A 20,642-nucleotide genomic window follows, 5' to 3' on the forward strand; every position below is an offset into this window, starting at 1 on the left:
GTACAAAATTTACTATTGTTCAATTTGGTATGGTTTAAGTTTGAGTTGTTACGATTTGGCTTTTTTGGTATTGAAGTGTTTCTTGAACTATATTGTGAACAGGTGTGAGATGAAGTACGTTTTGCTAGAGATGGACAGGATCTTGCGACCGAGTGGATATGTTATATTCCGAGAATCTAGTTATTTCATGGATGCAATCACAACATTGGCCAAAGGGATGAGGTGGAGTTGCAGGAGAGAGGAGACTGAGTATGCAGTCAAAAGCGAGAAGATTCTGGTTTGCCAGAAAAAGCTATGGTTTTCGTCTAACCAAGCCTCTTGATGTGGTCACTGTATCAAAGTTTTAAAACTGGTAATCAGTGTTACTCTATGGCAGTTTTACACAGACAAAAAGAGCTGGTCCTTTGAATCCAAGATATAGCTATAAACAATCTACTCTTACTTTTTTTTTGGTCCTTTAAATTGATATTATATTTTTTAATTATACTAGTGACTACTTACCTCAAAACTCCAGCACAAAAATACTTTGAGGGACTCAAAACTTTTGGTCTTTATAGTTTATCTCTTGTCTCTTTCTAAAACGTTTTGTGTTTTATCAAAGAACACAAAACAAACACAAGAGAGTGGAACATTCTTCTATTAAAACAAAGCATAAGAGAGTGTGAGAGAGCTCAAAGAGTGGACAAGGTCCCAAATGTCAACACACTAAAACCTGTTCTTAAAATCTTATTTACTTTTCTTAAAAAAAAAAGAGACAAAACTAAGGCTATATTTGGAGATCTAATGACACTGCCTATAATAATTGACAACAACACTAACTAATACTCAGAATCCGTTTGATGTCAAGTGTCAAAAAGAGTCTTCACAGTTTCAACGAATATGATGAACATGAGAAAATAGCTCTGAAGCTACTTTTGGAACAACTTTCTTGACGGTCCCTGGTACTCCAAAAACATTCCAAAACTTGAGAGACTCGTCTGTGCTGGTGCTGCTGAAGCCACGGTACACCCATCCGGATTCTGTGCCATATAAAGAACTCTTGATGTATGACCAGTGAGTTCAGCCATTTTCACCATGGATGGGTACTTCCAAAGTGTAAGCTGATTCTGTGTATACCCATGTGAGCTAAGCAATTCTCTTTCGTTTTTGCTCCATAGCAGTAAAGAAACTTGAGAGCCGGTGTCAACTGAATTCAAGCAAGCCCCAGTGAGTGTATTCCAGAACTTAATCGTCTGATCTCTGCCACCACCACCAGTTGCAAGCAAACTCGATTGGAAAGGGCACCACGCAAGAGCTTTCACAACAGCTCTATGCTCCTCAAACCTATGCAGCCATTGCCTAGTTGAGTTGGAGGAACGATCCCATACGTGTACCACGTTGTCGTTCCCACCACTTGCTAGTTGCTGTCCTGATCCTGACCACTTGAGACCACAAACCTCTTCAGTGTGACCCACGTAAGTTGCCACAATGGGCGATCTCATCCGCACATCATTGTTGATGACCCGTCTGTCCTTTCCTCCAGTTGTTAGAATGTGATTGTTCCATGCCAATGATCCTACTCTTGACTGGTGACCACCTTTCAATGTTTCTATCAGTCTACCATCAGAAGAATCCCACAACTGCACTTCAGAGTTGTGAAGACCAACTGCAAGAGATTTACCATCTTGCGTCCAGTTAACGCTTGTGACAGGTCCCTCCTCTTCATCAACGGTCACAAGCTCAAATGTAAGATCAGTGGATGCATTCCGCAAGTAAACAGTGTCTCCCAAAGCCACGGCTAGAACATTAGCACTGCTCCAGTCCAACAAGTTAAGGTAGAAGTCATCGGCTATATCAGGTAGGTCCAAGACTCTCTCACAAGTCTGACGAATGTATCTACGAGGCTTTACAGATCTAGGTTGTTGTAGGTGAGGATCAGAAGAAGCAGAGTGAATACTAGTAGAAAGCCGAGCTAGAGGTCTGTTTCTGAAGGCGAGAATCCGCCTTCTATTCATATTCATTGTCTCTGCTAATCCTTCTATGTAGGCTTTTCTTGATGGTGAAGTTACCTCATCCTTAACTTTTCTTCCTTCAGTTAGAGCGTAATGAGCGTAGTCAAAGTCCATCGCAGCCCTATTTGGTATAAACCTATCAAAACTTTCCTTGGATCGCTTCCTGGGGAGAAAGTGTTCTTTCGTTGAATACCAACCTGTCATATTCATCATTACCAAACACACTCAAAAGAAACGAAAATCAAACAAAGCCTGCAAAGACAGAAGCGTTAGTCAATATTCGAATACAAAGAGAGACTAATCAAATAAAGCCTGCAAAGACAGAAGCGTTAGTCAATATTCGAACACAAAGAGAAAAGTTGAGTTTCGTCGATGAGAGATATAACCAAATAAAGCCTGCAAAGAAAGAAGCGTTAGTCAATTCCAACACAGAGACAAGAGTTTAGTTTGGTCGCTGATAGACAAAGAGATCAATCAATCAAATAAAGCCATGCAAAGAAAGAAGCGTTAGTGAATTCGAACAGAGAGACAAGAGTTCAGTTTCGTCGATCAGAGATTAAGCAAATAAAGCCTGCAAAGAAAGAAGCGTTAGTCAATTTCAACACAGAGACAAGAGTTTCATCGCTGATAAATGTGAGATGACGATCGAGAGAGCAATTTAGGATTTCTTTCGTTTTCTCTGATTAATTATATATAGATACATACGATTTAGATTGATATAGTAAAATTGAAACAAACGAGAAAAAGGAGAATTACAATTATATATAATAACCCTGAACCGTGTTGTGTTTTACCCTAGTTCTCCAAAGAGTTTTTATTTTTTATTTTCTCTCTGTCAAGAAACTAAAGCTTCTTCTTTTACTCTCTTTTTTTTTCTCTGTAAACAAACAACGTAGCGACGTACAATGATGGCTTCTTCTTCTTCAATGTTGACGAAGGACAAAACAACGAAATTGTTGTAGGTGAGAAACCGAAGATGTTCAAGAAACAACCCTCGCTCTCTTCCGTATCAAAGAAGACAACGAATCTTCCTATGAGAGAACATACCATGTTTAAGAAAGCCTCCGAGCTTTCAATCCTGTGCGATGTCGAAGTCTGTGTTATATACTACAACCGTGACGGAGAACTCGTCAGGACATGGCCGGAAGATCAATCCAAGGTTCGAGACATGGCGGAGAGATTCAGCAAACTCAACGATAGGGAGAGACGCAAGAAAAGCACAAACCTTTCTCTGTTTCTGAATAAGAAGACCGGCCTCAAAGACAAGAAGACATCTTTTGATATCACGGACAACAGATTCTCTGAGAAAGTTTTGGAGATGGAGGCTTCGTTAGAGAGTTCTCTACGGGTGTTACAAGATAAGCTTCTTCGGTTACAGAACCAGGCGGAACCCAATCAGAAGAACCCTGTGGTGTCTTCCGGCGGCTTCTTCACACCAGATCCATCATTGATGAGCGGAACAGAGCAAGACCTATCGACGCCATCATTGACTCAACAACATCAGAGCAAATTTTCAGTCTTTCTCTATAACCATGACAACGGTAGCTTCTGCCAACTCCCTGACTCCTCTGTTTCTACCTTTGACCCATCGACGAGTTCGGCTTCACTTGGGACAACTTTGTNGCGGAACCCAATCAGAAGAACCCTGTGGTGTCTTCCGGCGGCTTCTTCACACCAGATCCATCATTGATGAGCGGAACAGAGCAAGACCTATCGACGCCATCATTGACTCAACAACATCAGAGCAAATTTTCAGTCTTTCTCTATAACCATGACAACGGTAGCTTCTGCCAACTCCCTGACTCCTCTGTTTCTACCTTTGACCCATCGACGAGTTCGGCTTCACTTGGGACAACTTTGTTGTGACCAATTTAGATTTTAGGGTTTGTAATAAGTCGAGAATTTTTGTTATTATCTTTTGAATAATTGTATGTTTTGGTTAGTATGAATGCATTTTTTTTTTCTCAAGTTTTGTAACATAGTCTTGGCTTCGGCTTCGGACAGATGATATTGTTAGAACTATCACAGTTTTGCAACTTGAAAATAGAACTTCTACCACAGTTTTGCAATTTGTATTGTTTGCAAGACCACAGTTTTGCAATTTGTATTGTTTGCAAGACCACAGTTTTGCAAGTGACGGTTAAGTGTATGAGTCTAGCAATTTGTTCTGTCTAACAAGACCACAGTTCTAATATCTTGAGGATGCTATGAAACGGAAGCTACTGCTCTTGTTTTTGAACATTAAGGCACAGAGTTTTTGATTGATGCTCCTAACTGTGTGCTCTAGTATCTAAAATTCGAAGATGATATAACAAAAAAAGTAAAATCATAATTAGTTCAAGTACAACGTTCCTACTACCTTGTTCCTATGAATGAGTTTTGTTTAATTTCTATGAGTTCTTGTGAGGTACGTAACTGGAACAGAGTTGGTTGAAACATATTGGACAGGTAGAAAGGTCTCAAAAAGTGATAGAGGCTACTAACTTTGTACCACATGAAGAATTATGTTGTGTTTTTTTGGCCAAGTTAAATGCGTAAACGAACCATTTATTTATTTTATAACAAAAAATATCAAATCATACAATACACAATTTCACAATGACCAGTAACTTCAAAAATTCTAGCAAATACATGAAAACGGTCAATCGAAAAAAACAGTCACTTTGTACGGTTTTGCTTCTCCTCGATTCCAGATTGAGAGAAGCGTTTCCTAAGAACTGCAAAAACATCTTCCATCTTCACATCCCTTTTAGATAGAAGCACCATTGCGTGGTATAACACATCAGCCATCTCCGATGGTGTTCTTGAAACTTCCTCATTATCCTCCAGTGTTCTGCATAACTCATCAGCTTCTTCCCTGAAACAAAAAATCCCAATAAGCTTCATAACGATCAAAAAGCTCAAATACAATTACAGATAACCGACAATATACCTGATCTTTGAGCAAAGCAGAGCGTCATCAGTCAATAACCGTCGAGTCCATGACGGTTTACCTTCTTGAGGAACTGTTGATTCTTCTTTCCGCTTGGAAATGATTGATTCTAGCGAATACAATGTTGTTAAAGCTAGCTTGTTTCCTGAAGCCTGTGATGCAGTCAGGAAGTTGTTGATTTCATTCAGATTTCTATTAATCTCTTGTCACATGAAAAGGTAAATAAACAAAACTCCACAGAGACAAACCTCATCATTGTTTAACTGATCGAAAACAGATGTGTAGTAGCAAGTCTCTTCTCCTGTGTGACAGGTAGGTCCATCAGGTGTTCCAAGGTAAATAATCTGAGAAAATACAAACCAGTGAGTTTACGAAGAATACAACTATTATGATTCATATCAGCGGTCAAAGCAAACATACCGAATCTCGATCGCAATCAATATACACGTCGCGGATATTGATGAAGTTATTGGATGTCTCTCCCTTGGTCCATAAGGTTGATCTTGATCGACTAAAGAATGTAGCTTTCCGAGAACTGATAGTTGTGGAGAGGGCCTCCCTATTAACAAAGCCTTGCATTAGTACAGCTCCTGTGTCAACGTTTTGTGCTATTGCCACAGCTAATCCTTTGTCATCCCATTTAATGCTGTCCAACAAGTTATCTACCTAACCCAAGAAAACAACAGAAACCATGATAAACACCAGGGAATACAACAGAAGCATAAACAATGCATGTTGAGACAGCAATAAAAAGATCACAACTGCAACACTAACAATACAGATACATAGTAATTTAAACCAAACAAGCCCCTCTCTAATAATATAAAGAATAAATGCATTATCGGACTAGAATTGGAAGCTAAAAGAGAAATGTCTCAATGGAGATTATTATTTATTCAGTTGTGGAGGACAGATGTAGCCCATGCCATCACAGATTCAGACGACCAAGCAAACGATGAACACCTTCAGAGAGAATTCCAGACAAAAAGATGGAAACCATCAAAAGGCCCTTCCTTCTCTCTGTTTTCTTTACCAGAGATGTAACAGTTCCAACTCACTAGTGAAAGAGTAGGAACCTGACCATCTCTGGCCAAATCTCAACTATACGGGATGTAAGTATAGACTAACAAATAACAACAAATTAGAGTAAGAACATGAATCTTTAGTTCACTGACAGATCAATGCAGCATGACTCTTAAACGTGAGACCCCAAAGACAAAATGTTTTTCCTTGAAAAGATATCAAAATGTGATGAACAGATGTAGCTCAAGTCATCACGGAACAAAGATGACAAAGCAAACGATGAGCACCTTGAAAGAGAAATCCCGACCAAAAGATGGAAACCATCAAAAAGCTATTCCTTCTCTCTCTTTTCTTTACCAGAGATGTAACAGTCCAAACCCACATGTCAAAGGGTAGGAACCTGACCATCTCTGGCAACAAAATCCCAACTTTACATTATACAAGAAACATTAACACAAAGGCCAATCGTAATTACCAATTATTCTCACTAGTCTCTAAGCTGAACATAAGTTAACTACAGAATGTGTCCATAGAACTAAATTACTTTCTTCAATTCAATGCTTTAATAGAATGTGATGAACAGATGTAGCTCAAGTCATCACCAAATGCAGACAACTAAGCAAACGATGAGCATCTTAAAAGAGAATATCCAAACCTAAAAATGGAAACCATCAAAAAAGCTTTTCCTTCTCTCTATTTTATCTACCCGACATGTAACAGTAGTTACTCATATGTCAAAGAGTAAGCACCTGACAATGTCTGGTTCGATATTCAACCCAACCTCTAATCCAAAGCTTCTGCAACTAGTTCTAGATACAATTTAAGCTTAACACGATTCCATTACAGATCATAAAGTTTAGATTATACAAAAGATTAATTCACTAGTTTTACCTTAGCTTGAAGAGCAATGTTTTTATTATCATTAGACGCGAATACGACATTGGATCTGCTTCTCTGCTTAGTATATCTGATTGGGATGAAACAGCTACTTCTCGTATGTAAAGACTGAGCTAATGCATTGTACGATACCGCCATTAACTCGATGGAGCGCTTATAAAAGAGGAACCAAAAGTGGCGGCGGACTGAATATAAAAGAGTGACGGAAGAAGAATAAACCCTAACTAGTTCTTCTGAGTTTTGTGGTTTAGTTACAGAGACAGTGAAGGGCTTTTTAAAGACCGACTCAGCATATATTCAAATAGACTAAAATGCCCCCCAGTCTACCTCCATTTTCGAAATTTACAAAAGCATCCCTGTAATTGCTTCAAATTTCAATTTCCGCCATAACTTGTTTTTTTCTTTTTTTTTTTTTTACTCTCTTCGTCGTCTCCAAGGGGATTTTTGGGATCCAAAAGCCCTAGAAACATCTCCCCCCCCGAGTTATCATCTATCAACCTTTCGCGTTGGGTTTTCCGATACTTTCACGGTCATCTCCGGCGTTAGTTTTTCCGATTAGGTTGGTAATTTTACGATTCTATGTATGTACGTCTCTTCGTTTCGCTCTCTCGGTTTTATAGAATCGCTTCTAGAGCAGATGCAACGGTTTTATGTGAATTTGATGACTATATAAGAGACTTAGCATTGTTTTGTTGTTTCTCGATTCAGTCTCAGTTTTTTTTTGTTTCCGGCTAGATAGATAGTGGTAACCTAGGGCTTGATTGATGCTTATTCGAGTGTTGCTGCTACTAATTGTTGATTCTGGATTGGTTCAATTTGTTTTCTTAAGATGATGAATGGGTGGCATTGTTATTCATACTGTCAATTTTTCGATTCCTGTTTGATTTGAGCCTCTGGTTTCTGAATTGAATTTATATATTTGGTATTTTAGGCTTCAAATATCTCAGAGATGGCTGCTGCAAGAGCAGGAGGCAATTCTTTAAAAGATTACTTGAAGAAGTATGAATGTAGTGATGTTGTAGAAAAGAAGAAGAAGAAGAAGAAGCAGAAGAAGAAGCCAGTTAAACCTGAAGCCAAAGGTGTTTTAGTTGTGGATGAAGATCCTGTTTGGCAGAAGCAGGTTGATCCTGAAGAGGATGAAAGCGAAAATGATTCAGCAGGTAAATTTCTTTTTACTGTTTCTTGTTTCTTGGACTAGTTGTATCTCCTATGCTTTCACTTCTATGATCTAATAAACAGTTTTGGACTGACATGTTTTGTTTTGTTTCGTGAAGAGGAAAAACCTGTGGTTGATGAAGACATTGAAGTTAAGAGAATGAGGAGGTTGGAGGAAATTAAGGCAAGGCGTGCTCATAATGCCATTGCTGAGGATGGGAGTGGGTGGGTGACGTTACCTCCAAGCCGTGAAGACACAGCATCTGATATTTCTCCTCCACGTAGGCAAAGAACTCGTAATGACTCGCCCTCTCCTGAGCCTGAACCTAGACGCGCGGTTGCGGATAGAGCTGAAACAGATATGTCACCACCACGTCGGAGAAAACGTCACAATACGCCTTCACCTGAACCTAACAGAAAATATGATTCCGATATGTCACCACCTCGCAAAAGAAAAGCCAGGAATGACTCGCCTTCTCCTGAACCTGAAGATAAAGTCCCCAAAAATATGAGTGAAGATCTATCTCCTCCTCGCAGGAGACAGGTTCATTCTCCATCACGTGGATTTAGTAGAAGGCGTTCTGATTCTGTTGAGTTGGACGATGATTTATCTCCTCCTCGCAGGAAAAGGGATTTACATGGTTCACCTGTCGCAGATGTAAAAAAGGAGAGCAATGACCTTTCTCCTCCACGAAGAAGACGATATCATTCTCCATCACCTGAACCGGGTAGAAGGCCTGCAAAATCTATTGCCTCAAATGCTGATTTGTCTCCTCCCCGCAGGAATAAGGCTTCTCGAGACTCGGATCTTTCTCCTCAAAGAAAAACTGCGGATTCTCGACGTTCTTCTGAAAATGTGTCCAGGAATTCCAATATTGATAGCTCTCCTCCACGGAGACCACGCAGAGAATCACCACCTCCTCAAACAGCTAAGGAGCAACGAAAGACCGGATTGATTAGTGGCAAAGACATTGGAAGTGAATATCGAAAGAAAAAGGAGGATGAACAATTGAGGTAATTATCAGAAAGTAGAATAAGATTTTTTACACTGTGTTTAAGTGATAGGCATCAGGGTTGTTTCAATAGTATCGGGCAAGAGTGGTTTCCTGTTTTCTGAAGTTTGATGTTGCCTACTTCTTCCTAAGTTGCTAAGATTTTGTCTTTCTGTGTCTTGTAATAGGGAATTCATAAAGAGACCAGTCTTCAGTAACGATGATTTGAGATTCTTGACTGCACAGTTTAGGCTGCTATTTTTCTGACAAATTATACTCCTGTGCAGGTTTAAAAATATGGATTCCGAGCTAACTGGTCAAAATGCAGAAGCAGTGTTCCGTGACAAGATCACAGGTGGACTATAGATCTTTAGTCATTATAAGCTGTAGCGTAAATCCATAATCTCATGCCTAACTCCCTGATGCTTCCTGATTTTGCAGGGAAGCGTATAACAAAGGAGGAATATCTTAAATCCAAGCAAAAAAAAGTAATTGAGAAGCCAAAGGTACTGTTTGTTCGTTACTCCTGAAAACAGATATTGTAATCTAAATCCGAGACAAATAAAGTTACCAATGTAATTGCCTAATTCTTGTAGGAGATAAAACTGGAATGGGGCAAAGGTTTAGCTCAGAAGCGTGAAGCTGAAGCTAGACTACAGGAACTTGAGCTTGAGAAGGAGAAGCCATTTGCTCGGACAAGGTATTTTATTAATTCTTCTTCTTGACTCGAGGTTGAGCTATTATGTACTTGGTTGTTTATTTAAACGGTTTTATATCTGTCGTTTCAGGGATGATCCCGAGCTTGATCAAATGATGAAAGAAAGAGTTAGATGGGGAGATCCAATGGCTCATTTGGTCAAGGTATTGAAATTACTTCTGCTTACCACAAACCTATGATTATGAATAACCAAGATTGTCTTGTCATAAAATGTAACATCCTAATGTATTACCAATTTTGTATATGGCAGAAAAAGCGGCATGAGACAACTCTTGTGGATCTAGGAGACGATGAGAAGATGAAAGAATCTGGGTTCATTATACCACAAGCTGTGCCTAAACACAGTTGGTTGACGAGAGGACTAGAAGCTGCTACAAACCGGTATGGAATTAAACCGGGTAGACACTGGGATGGGGTCGACCGTAGCAACGGTAAGTTACTCTGATACATTTGTTTTCATTATTCACATTCAAACATTCCATTAGAAGATTAGTTGTCTGATCTGTTATTTTTGTCTGGTGTAATGGTTTCAGGAACTGAGAAGCGAATGATTCAGAAGACCAATGAGAAGAAAGCAACAGAAATAGAGGCTTATCTCTGGTCCGTTGCAGACATGTGAATCAAGATTTTGTTGGGAAAAATGTGGTTTGTTTCGGGATATAACAACCTTTCTAAACTGAGGAAGTTTGGGTTTGTATTTGTTCTATATGTCCGATAACTGAGCCGTTTAGACTTAAGAGGAATGCTGATTCTGGTTTGGAATGTGAGATAACCATATATAAAGTTTGGCCTGAGTCTTGTACGATCGGGCTGATGCAGTTGGTACGTAACGTAAGGAACCAGTCCAAGAAAACGCACTCAAGTGTTTATTCGGATTTATAATTTTATTCTCTGGTTATCTAAACGAGCTGTAACACTAACACTATCGAAGTAGTACAGAATAAATAGAAGTAAAAAAAAGTTCAAAAAGTTTCAAGTTAAATCAAACACGATGAACCCATCGTTGTTACTTGTGTATGCATGTAATCTAAAGTGTAGATTCGGTAACTTTATAAGGGCCAGCCTAATGTTTTGTGTTGTTTTGTTGCAAAAAGTGTTTCCAAGTTATAGTTTTGAAATTATTATACTTTATCTGATTTTGGTTATTAGTGGCAGCAAAATTCCAAGCACATCTCAATAAGTATGCACGGACACCTAATTTATTTGTAAGACGTTGATCTAGGATTATGATTGTCAGGTCATAAGAGAACATGTTCACTGGGAAATGATTTTATTTTGACTGTTTTCTTTTTGTATTTTCTTCTATTCCTAAGCAAATAAATAAGGAGTATGTTCTCTTTACTTCCTAAAACAGAAATGAGGAAAAACCAATTTAAAGGAAAAGGATTAAGGGAAACCTGGGAAATAGGGAAAGGAATTGCGAGATAAAGAAGATCACCTGATGACGCTTTTACCTTTTCTAACGTAGGACTATACTATTCATTACTCATTTCATAACTGCTAAATCTACTAATTTTCACATATCCAAGTATTGTAAATATTAGAGTTCAAGTGATTTCATTTTCACAATCTTAATTAAGTTTTGAAATATTGTTCTTTTCGATTATATAAGTAGTAAATGAAAAAGGTCTTTATCAATTTATAATCAACACGGTTTATAAGTGTAGGTTGGTGTATGTAACTATCCAAACAAAATATTCGTACTATACACAATACATTCATACATAGCCCAACAAATTGTAACTATTAAAAATCACAAGATAAAAGAAAAAAAATAATGTATTTTCGGATAAATTTGTATCTTTAATACTTTCACGATATTTTCTGTATTACGAATTTTTGAAATTGTAAAATAAAATAAAACTATAGTCTCATTGCTTTAGAAGATTTCAGTTCAAATTAAACATTGTTTTAGTACTTAAAAGGAAAAGGGGAGACATAAGAAAGTGCGTTGCCCATGTTTTGAAACTAGTCTTTTCCTCTTTATCAAAATTTCAAACTGGTTATAAGTACAAACTCATTAAAATGATATCTCCAATAACAAGGGTTCAAGTTAATGGTGTCATTATCCAAATTCAGTTCACCATAGTGCATGTTAGTGATAGAAAGAAACATTATTGGCAAACTAACAACCATTGATATATTGCTTTGTGGTAAAATACGACTGTTTAACTTGATGGATGACTATATTTTCTAACTAAAGTGGGCGTCAATCGACTTATGGTTATTTAATTAAGTAGGTTTAAATATTTTAGTTTATTCCATTAAGAGATTTTATAACTACATTAAAATCATAATTTTTTACATAGTACAATGTTTGATTCATAGTCATTTCAGTGTTAAAAGTAAATAAACCAAAATTATCTAATAGATAAGATTAATACAGATCAGTAGACTCTACATGTCTTGTTGTGACTTTGTTTTGGGTGCAATATCTTGTTGTCACATGTATACATTTATGATAATTAATATACTAATATTATTTAGTCATTCCCAAACTTATGAAAACGTGTGATCGTTTGATAACTTGATTGTTTAAGGTTTTGGAAGTTACACATCTATACATTAATACTCGTTTGTCGGTCGTCGCGACACAAATTTACTAATATGTACACACTATTGTCACGTCCATCACTCAAATTTACGTTTGTAGCTGAAGTTAATAAAATTTGGAAGTATCCAAACTTTACATTTAATATATAACATTGTGGACGTACAACAATTTGCAGCACTGCTATTTACTACATTTGTGCACAATACAAACGTTCACAATATCATTGAAAAGTGTCAAAGTTATTAAATCATTGTACGTTTTTTATGACTTTATCAAATCAATAGTGTCTCACTATTTTTTCAATCCTCTCAACTATTAGTCTATAACGACAACTCTTCTCTTACTCGCTTCCGGTCAACTTAGCAAGTTTTTGAGACCAAAACCAATCAAGAACTGCCAAAGGCACCAGAAAGAAAAAAATCAATTATTTCTGGTTTGATTGGTTCAAATGCAGAATTGGTGGACTTCATTACAAACCTTTTAAATTAGAGTAAACGTTCAATATTTTTCTTGTACCTGAGCAACATTAGTTAATGCTACTGTAAAAGAATTTAATTACAAACTAAAATATAAGTCCACTCGTTATTCGGAATAGTTTCTAAAAGAAGCTTAGCATATCAAGTTTTTATATTGTCCTTACTTTATTTATTGTATCAAAATGAACTTGCAAACTGCTTACATTAGTAAATATATAATGTTAGCAAAATATCGTTCTGAATAACTTATATAAAGCGTATTGTAATTATATAAAAATTAGAAATTTGGAATTTTAATTTTGAAACATAAATGGGATATGATTTTCTGTTTGTCCAAACAAAAAAGTGGGATATGATTCATTTAACTATAATTGGAATATGATCTAACTATGCAGTGAAAAGATGTCTAAAAGGAATATAAAAATTAAAAAAAAAAAGCCCTAAAGCTGAAGAACATGTTTGTAATTTTTATTAGTAAAACAACTCCAAAAGACAAAATTTAATGTAAGACAAGATGGGAAACGTCGTTTTGGGGACATTGACTATACTTTTCTTACATTAACTATTTTCTTACATTAACTATATAATAAACATTAAGAAAATTTGTATAGAATTTATTACTCCCTCCATTTCAGTTTCAATATATAAGATGTTTTAACTAAAGCACGCATATTAAGAAATATTTACTTTTAACAAGTTCAACTAATCAGAAACAATACTGCATAATATAAATACTAAACTAATCTAAAAGTTGCATAGAAACTTGAAAGCATCCTATATTATGAAACAAAAAGCTTATCTAAAACATCTTATATTTTGAAACGGAGTAATTTTTAAAAAATATTTTTTACATAGTCCATATGTTTCCAAAACCTTCGGACCTCTCGTACATTTCTTCTTCATATAAAAGACTAATTTAAAAATATTACATTCAAAATTGATGCAGTTCTTTAATAAAAAGAAATGGTTTAGACTTAAAAGATCTATATATTAATTAAAATACCACAAATATTTGTTTTGAACCCTATACAATATTCAGAACATTTCTAAAATATCATAAATGTAAAAAAAAAAAAATATATATATATATATAAAGGTATTAGCCTAAATCACAAAAATGTTTTTTTACAATAACCACTTTTCATTAATATATATATTTATTTATTTATTTATTTATTTATTTATATATATATATATAGTATATGAAACTGATTAATTTTTTTTTTTCAGTTATTTTCATATGTCTTGGATCTTTATTTGGAGTTTTGCTGTCCCTCTGTTCGAAGCATTCTTTGCTTAAAGGCAGGTTAGCCCCAGGAATAAAGCCAAGTTGCCACCCCCAACGTTTTGGGTTAAAGAGATACATTTATATTTATCTTTGATTTTATTTCTTTTTAAGAAAGTTTAGCATCGTCGAACATGTTGCACATAAGCTAAATGCTTTTTTAGACACTGCACCTTATATTTTTCAATGTTTCTATTAAAAGATCGAACTAGAGTTCGTTTAATATACTTATAAAAAAAAGATAGTTAGATGCTTTTAGTAAAATATATATTAGTACTTGTACTGGATGTTTGATCAGAAGAAAAGTTGAACAACAAAATAAAGCATAAATATTTACGGCATTTTGTTACAACTTATTAAGTATAGTAGTAATAATCGCTACGAAATATTGTGTTTTTAATTTTCGTTTTGATTCACATACAAAAGTTAACTGCTTGGACAAACTAACAAACTTTGGTTTAAACCGAATTGACCATAAAATTTGCTAAATGATCCATCCTAAAAAAACTTCGTTTTATATATAGTTTTACTTTTACTAATAGACTATGTGATATGATCAACCACAAACTAAAATAACAATTTTAAAAATTATTAAACTGATTATTTACATTAATGTTTTTCTTTTCATGATAAAATAATGTATTAGTTTTATGTAGGTCTTGACAAAATTTATTTGGTTTTATGTAACCTTTTTAGAGGAATTGACTAATGACTAAGATGTTTTTTTTTACTATGATGTTAAGTCAATGTTTGCTTAAGTCAAAATTTGGTATAAAAGGATTAACTAGATTAGTTTAGTTAGTGTACGGATTTACACAAGTTCATGTACAAATATAACGTGATCATAAATTGTATATTATTACAGAGAAGTGTAATGCCTATTACTTAACCGCGAATTAACGTTAACGATATCATAAGCCTACCTATGAGACTTTGGAGAAGGATCTCCTGATGCCTACTAATATTTAGTAATTTTATAATCAAAAGTTTGTGTTTTAGTTTACCATGCATCTTTATCGGAATCAAGTGAGTTTTTTTTGTCCTACAATTTTTATCTAAAAGAACGAAAAAAATCGATGAACAACACGACTAAGTAAAGCCAAGCTCTTTCGTCACATATTATCTCAAAATTTTATAATGATTCGAACTATTAACTATACATGCTTACTTTTACGCTATACATGTGAAACTTCTCATGCATGGTGATTAACCTTTTATGTTTACTAATATGCCTTTTTTAATACAGTATATTTTAGAATTCCAGTTCAATTGTGTGCTTTCTTCGAAAATTTTATGATTAGCTAGCTATGTAAACTGTAACGTTCAGTGAAATTGAAGTAATTTCTTGATTAGAATTTTGCATTAGATGATCAGTTCATAACCACCATAAATCCATAATCACTGTTTTATATCCCAAATATATCATCATTATCCCCAAAATTAAGAATGCTTGTCCGAAAACTCATTTGACATTACACTTAACTTTTGATAATCCCATAATTGAGTGAAAGTATCAAATTAATATATTTTTGAAATTACATAAAATATGAGATATAACAAAAAAAATACATAACTAAACACGTCAATTTTGCAAAGCTCTTGTGTACTAGAGAAAGTTTTGATTAGCCAATCAAGAAAAAGACATAAATAAGAAACACTTGAAAGCATTACAATGCATAAATGTACCATAAACATTAGCCTAATAAACATGACAAAAAAAAAAACACATCACATGTGGAAAAATAAATAGAAAATAGTTAGTATATATGTATCCCATACTTGAATTCTCTCATCCACCATGCCAACATTAATCCATGATGGGGACAGTATCTAAGCTAACCAAACACACTTCAACTTGAAACACTTTAACGCTATTATGAATTCATCGTTTCTCTCTATATTATTCATCACAAGCGATGCTTCTTTACTCATTTTGTAGAAACATGATAAAACAAAATAAAAAATATGTCACACACACATGGATCATAACCAAAACAAGACAAAACGATGAAAACATATGCACATAATAATCTTAAAAACTAAAAAAGAGAGAGAGAGAGAGAGAGAGAAAGAGATGATGAGAGAACCCACAGGCCACAACAACAACACACACACATGTACATGACAAAACCAAGCAAAGCGAATGGTGATGCGACGGTTCCCTAAGCCTTGTCAAATATATCGTGACCAAAACCCGACCCGGTTTCAGCTGTCTTAAACCAATCGTGAACCGCCACGTAAGCAACTTACAGCACACGTAAGCCATCTCCGTCACCGGGTAGACAACATGGGCCCTCGCTGCCGTCTCTCCCCGAGACCAACCTTTCATCGGCACACCAAAAAAACAAACTCCGTTAAGTCACGGTCTTTTTAAACATTTAACGCCGTTAAAAAATAGATAATATAAATACTCTTCGAACCTCTTTGTCTCTTCTCTTTCTCTTCGTCTCTCTACTAGTTAGAAAGAAACACACAACAAAACAAAAAAACAACTCGGAGCTCTGTTGCAGTTCCCGGGTCACCCGATAACCCGAATTCTCAACCCGGTTTCGTTCGTTCGTTTTCGTTCTCTTACATATTTATCTCCGAGAAGACGAAGAAGATTTTCTAGAGATTTTTGATTTGGAGCTTTTGTTCAGAATCAGATTCCAGTTTTACACGAAGTAAGACGTTCAGGTCAGTACTACGACACAAAGGTGTTATGATCTGAAATTTTCTCGGGAAAATAATAAAACAGAGAGATTCGTTACTTTGTTTTTTCTTGTTCTGTAGAAACGATTAGTCACTGATTTTATTTTTACCGATCGATCTTTTCATAAAAAATTTCCCGGAAAAAAAACAAAAGAAAGATTCAGCGTGTTTTTTTTTTTGTATTTAAAAAAATTACACTGTCACACACTTTGATTGATTTGATTTTTTGACAGATTCGATTCGTCGTTTCTCTCTGATAAAAACCAAATAAGTTTCCATAATTTTTTTCCTCAGATTTTTTCTTTCTCACTAAACCCAATTAATCAGAAACTTTCCAGGGGAAAATGTTACATTCAATTTCAATAAAAATAAATTCAAAAATTTCCCGGTATTTATTGTCGTTCCATTACTTTTAACCCTTTATTTTTTGAGAAAATAAAACGTTGCTAAATAATAATAATAATCATAAATTGTATTCGTCCTTTTGTTTTCTAGTATACATTTATTACAATAACTACTGTGTCTGTAACACAACACCACTAATCTCTCTCTCTTTCTTTACTCTCTGCAGCCATTGATGGTCTATTTATAGGCTTAGACACAGAGCCGAACCCCACTCGTGCCGGCGTCCTAAATAGACTAATCCTTCCTTCCACAGAGCAAAACATAAATCTTACAATCAACTTGTTTTGTTGTTTCTCAGATATCGAAAAAAAAAGGTTAGTACTTGAGTATATTTTAAAACTCTACATTCTAAATCAAGATTTAATGTTTGGGTCTTTATTTTTGATTGAAATGATTTAAAAAAAAAAATTAAAATATTCCATGAAGAAGAAGTCGTTTTCTGAGGTGAGAATAATAATAGGCTTTTGTATCAGTTTTTTTGTTTTGTTTACTTTCGAATATATATATCCATAGAGCTCTTCTCATGTCGCGACACGGTTTAGATTGGTCCATCATCACTCATAAACCCTAAATATAGTAACCAAACTCTTTTTCTTTTTCTTAACACGTGACTGTCAATATTCCTTTTTCTTGTTAAAAAAACTTATTTTATTTTTCCTTTTTCATTGATTCGAATTATTATTATTATTTTTTTACTTCATCGGTTCTAAATTGTGTTAAGCACGGGGATGGGAATCAGAACATATTATTTTAAGTAGACTCATATAAATAATTTAAGTTTTTGAAAAATGTCAGAAATTTCGGCTACTGTAAAAAAAATTTAAAATGTAATTATACTAGAGCTTTTTTTGTTAGTTGAGGGATCGGATCTTTGCTGCACACATTTAAAGTAGAATAAAGAACCATTGGTCTCTGTTATGATCTTCTTTAGAATATTATATTACTTGTAAAATAATGTGTTTTATATACCATTTCAGGTGTTTGGATTTGCACATTTTTTTTTCCTTGCACTGGGGTCCTATCCTCTGATCCCCAAACTCTTTTTTTTTTTTTTTTAATAAAGAAAAATATAACTTGTAGTTTTAACACTTTTGTCTCTATCAAGATCACTCCACTAATTTAAACATATATTGGTTTCCCATTTTTTTTTGGTTTTCATAGATGGATTTAGTTCTTGAGATATTTATAGCATTGGTTCTTCATGAGAGTTAAACAACCAATTTATCAATCAAGTTTCATTTTTCTATTTATAACATGAGTAGTAGTTGTTTCCTGACTAGAGAGATATGTCATCAACAACTTTGTCCTTTTCTGTTTGTGTGTTGCGTTATAAGAAAACGACAATTTTAAAAATCCAAGTTCTCTTTTTATATGTTTCCAACTTCTCTAACTAATGTTTACAATTGTCTTGTTACTATTGTAGGACAACTCTCATCATTTCCCTATATTTATTTAAATGTGTACTATGATGATTACATAAGCTCTCTCTACCCGTGTTATAATGTCGGATTGTGGATTTAGCACTACTCTACGTTTTTTTAAAAAATTATTCATTTTGCGTAGAGTAGTAGAGGTTTGGTTGTGAGATGTGTTTTTTAAGTAGGAGACTCTGGTTTTTATAGGGGCTGATAAGGCAGAGAGAAACACACATACAAGAAAAAAGAGAGGGGCAAAGATGTTTTCTTGTATAGCTTGTTCCAAAGCAGACGGAGGTGAAGAAGTTGAACATGGAGCGCGTGGTGGCACCACTCCCAATACTAAAGAAGCCGTCAAAAGCCTAACCATACAGGTCTCTCTCTCTCTCTCTCGATCTCAGTATCTTCTTTCTTTGTTGATCCTTCTCTGCTTTTTTTCTTTCACTTTATTCTATTGCTTTTTTTCTCCCCTTGCTCGTGAAACAACAAACTTTAGATATAAGTAACGTACGGTCCATAGATTTGACTCATATTCGTTTCTTTTATCTTAGAGATTCTATTTACCAAAGGATAGATAGAGGGTTACTACTGTTGTTTTAGGACAGAGAGATCTTACAGTGATGCAACTTCACTTCACTTTGGAATCTTTCACTAGATCTCTCTTTTAATAGTTTTCATGTCAGTGTTTGTTTCCTCCCCTATGTGACTAGGCATGAAAGTCAAAACAACTATACTAAAACAATTTAAATTTATAGGATTATATAGTGGCTGATTAAAGCTTATGATGATGGGCCATGCTTTGATGAATATTGCTAATGAAGACTGATCTAAATACATACCTAGACAGGGAATAAAGAAAGGGTTTGAGGGTGGGGGTAACTATTTTAGTAAAATCAAAAGAACAAATAACAAAATAAAAAGTGGGCCGGTATGATTGTGTTTTTGCAGACTGAGAAAGACAAGTTGAAGTATTTTTTTATATACTTATGTTAGATCTCATTAGCTTTACTGAATGTTCTTTTAAGAATGATCAATCATCATAGTAGACCTCCTTTTTAACTTCGTTAGGCTTAAAAAAATATACTTAGTCATGGTTAAAGGCCTAATCGGTGTTTTTTGGGTGCCTATTATGTTATGCAGATCAAAGATATGGCTTTAAAATTCTCTGGTGCTTATAAACAATGCAAGCCATGCACTGGTTCCTCTAGCAGCCCTTTAAAGAAAGGACATAGACATTTCCCGGATTATGACAATGCTTCTGAAGGTGTTCCATATCCTTACATGGGTGGAAGTGCGGGTTCAACTCCTGCTTGGGACTTCACAAACTCTTCTCACCATCCAGCTGGACGGTCAGACTCAAAATTTACATCAATATATGGAAATGATCGGGAATCTATCTCTGCACAGTCTTGTGATGTGGTACTGGATGATGAAGGGCCTAAAGAGTGGATGGCTCAAGTAGAACCTGGTGTTCATATTACATTCGCTTCGCTTCCTACTGGAGGAAACGATCTCAAACGGATCCGCTTCAGGTATTTAAATAACTCAAAACAACCTTTATGTCTGTGCTCTTTTTTAGTTTGTCTTGTCTCCTGTTTCGATATGTATGTTGGTAGGTTTAGTTAGACATTGCTTGAGACACCAAGTGCTTAAGATATATCTCACTTCATGACTTCTACAGCTAAAACATGAGATAGAAATTTACCATTACTTCTGTTTTCTTTTGAAAGCCGGGAGATGTTTGATAAGTGGCAAGCACAACGGTGGTGGGGTGAGAACTATGACAAGATCGTTGAGCTTTACAATGTACAAAGATTTAACCGCCAAGCTCTACAAACGCCTGCTAGATCCGAGGATCAGGTCTTTCATCTTTCTCTTCAGACAAGAACCTTTGTGAACCTTATCTTTTATTCACCAAAGAAGGTAACACAAGTTTATTTTTCAGTCACAGAGAGATTCAACGTACTCTAAGATGGATTCAGCGAGAGAAAGCAAAGACTGGACTCCAAGACACAACTTCAGGCCTCCAGGAAATGTCCCACATCACTTCTATGGCGGCTCTAGTAACTATGGACCAGGAAGTTATCATGGAGGAGGACCTCCAATGG

The 20,642-nt window shown here is 35.3% G+C and overlaps 4 protein-coding genes and 1 pseudogene across 5 annotated transcripts in view; 3 read left to right on the forward strand and 2 right to left on the reverse strand.

Moving 5' to 3' along the window:
• LOC104777220 lies at positions 841-2,204 on the reverse strand (annotated as a pseudogene).
• LOC104779022 (agamous-like MADS-box protein AGL93) lies at positions 2,959-4,111 on the forward strand. Its single transcript, XM_019240269.1, has 2 exons — positions 2,959-3,591; positions 3,630-4,111. Exons 1-2 carry the CDS (start codon positions 2,968-2,970, stop codon positions 3,855-3,857), a joined length of 852 nt encoding a protein of 283 aa, XP_019095814.1. The 5' UTR covers positions 2,959-2,967; the 3' UTR covers positions 3,858-4,111.
• Positions 4,523-7,075, reverse strand: LOC104777221 (histidine biosynthesis bifunctional protein hisIE, chloroplastic). Of its 2 annotated transcripts, none has more exons than XM_010501434.1 (5): positions 6,838-7,075; positions 5,344-5,589; positions 5,172-5,267; positions 4,924-5,075; positions 4,523-4,848 (listed from the first exon to the last, which is right to left on the reverse strand). In XM_010501434.1, exons 1-5 carry the CDS (start codon positions 6,979-6,981, stop codon positions 4,650-4,652), a joined length of 837 nt encoding a protein of 278 aa, XP_010499736.1. In that variant the 5' UTR covers positions 6,982-7,075; the 3' UTR covers positions 4,523-4,649. The 2 variants fall into 2 exon arrangements, with proteins under 2 accessions (XP_010499736.1, XP_019099333.1); XM_019243788.1 differs by having other exon boundaries at positions 5,344-5,585; positions 6,838-6,921.
• Positions 7,234-10,595, forward strand: LOC104777222 (BUD13 homolog). The gene is made up of 9 exons (XM_010501435.2): positions 7,234-7,402; positions 7,775-8,003; positions 8,118-9,012; positions 9,278-9,345; positions 9,432-9,496; positions 9,587-9,690; positions 9,779-9,851; positions 9,959-10,139; positions 10,242-10,595. Exons 2-9 carry the CDS (start codon positions 7,793-7,795, stop codon positions 10,325-10,327), a joined length of 1,683 nt encoding a protein of 560 aa, XP_010499737.1. The 5' UTR covers positions 7,234-7,402; positions 7,775-7,792; the 3' UTR covers positions 10,328-10,595.
• LOC104777223 (protein BREVIS RADIX) overlaps positions 18,733-20,642 on the forward strand; it is a 3,259-nt gene continuing 1,349 nt past the window's right edge. Inside the window, exons 1-4 of the mRNA XM_019243789.1 lie at positions 18,733-18,908; positions 19,675-20,066; positions 20,265-20,394; positions 20,480-20,623. Of these exons, the coding sequence (XP_019099334.1) occupies positions 18,795-18,908; positions 19,675-20,066; positions 20,265-20,394; positions 20,480-20,623 (780 nt within the window). The 5' untranslated portion in view covers positions 18,733-18,794. The remainder of the gene's footprint in view (positions 18,909-19,674; positions 20,067-20,264; positions 20,395-20,479; positions 20,624-20,642) is intronic.

Source organism: Camelina sativa, chromosome 3, assembly GCF_000633955.1.
Source record: "Camelina sativa cultivar DH55 chromosome 3, Cs, whole genome shotgun sequence".
NCBI classification, from domain to species: domain Eukaryota; kingdom Viridiplantae; phylum Streptophyta; class Magnoliopsida; order Brassicales; family Brassicaceae; genus Camelina; species Camelina sativa.

Bases quoted from the DNA above. Each gene is read 5' to 3' on its own strand.
- LOC104777221 (XM_010501434.1), bottom strand. From the start codon at position 6,981: ATGGCGGTATCGTACAATGCATTAGCTCAGTCTTTACATACGAGAAGT. The intron at 5,590-6,837 runs GTAAAACTAGTG...TTCTTGGGTTAG, and splicing joins ACATTGCTCTTCAAGCTAAG to GTAGATAACTTGTTGGACAG. The intron at 5,076-5,171 runs GTTTGTCTCTGT...ACTGCATCACAG, and splicing joins ATCAGTTAAACAATGATGAG to GCTTCAGGAAACAAGCTAGC.
- LOC104779022 (XM_019240269.1), top strand. From the start codon at position 2,968: ATGTTCAAGAAACAACCCTCGCTCTCTTCCGTATCAAAGAAGACAACG. The intron at 3,592-3,629 runs GCTTCACTTGGG...GAACCCAATCAG, and splicing joins TTGACCCATCGACGAGTTCG to AAGAACCCTGTGGTGTCTTC.
- LOC104777222 (XM_010501435.2), top strand. From the start codon at position 7,793: ATGGCTGCTGCAAGAGCAGGAGGCAATTCTTTAAAAGATTACTTGAAG. The intron at 9,346-9,431 runs GTGGACTATAGA...CTGATTTTGCAG, and splicing joins GTTCCGTGACAAGATCACAG to GGAAGCGTATAACAAAGGAG. The intron at 10,140-10,241 runs GTAAGTTACTCT...TAATGGTTTCAG, and splicing joins TGGGGTCGACCGTAGCAACG to GAACTGAGAAGCGAATGATT.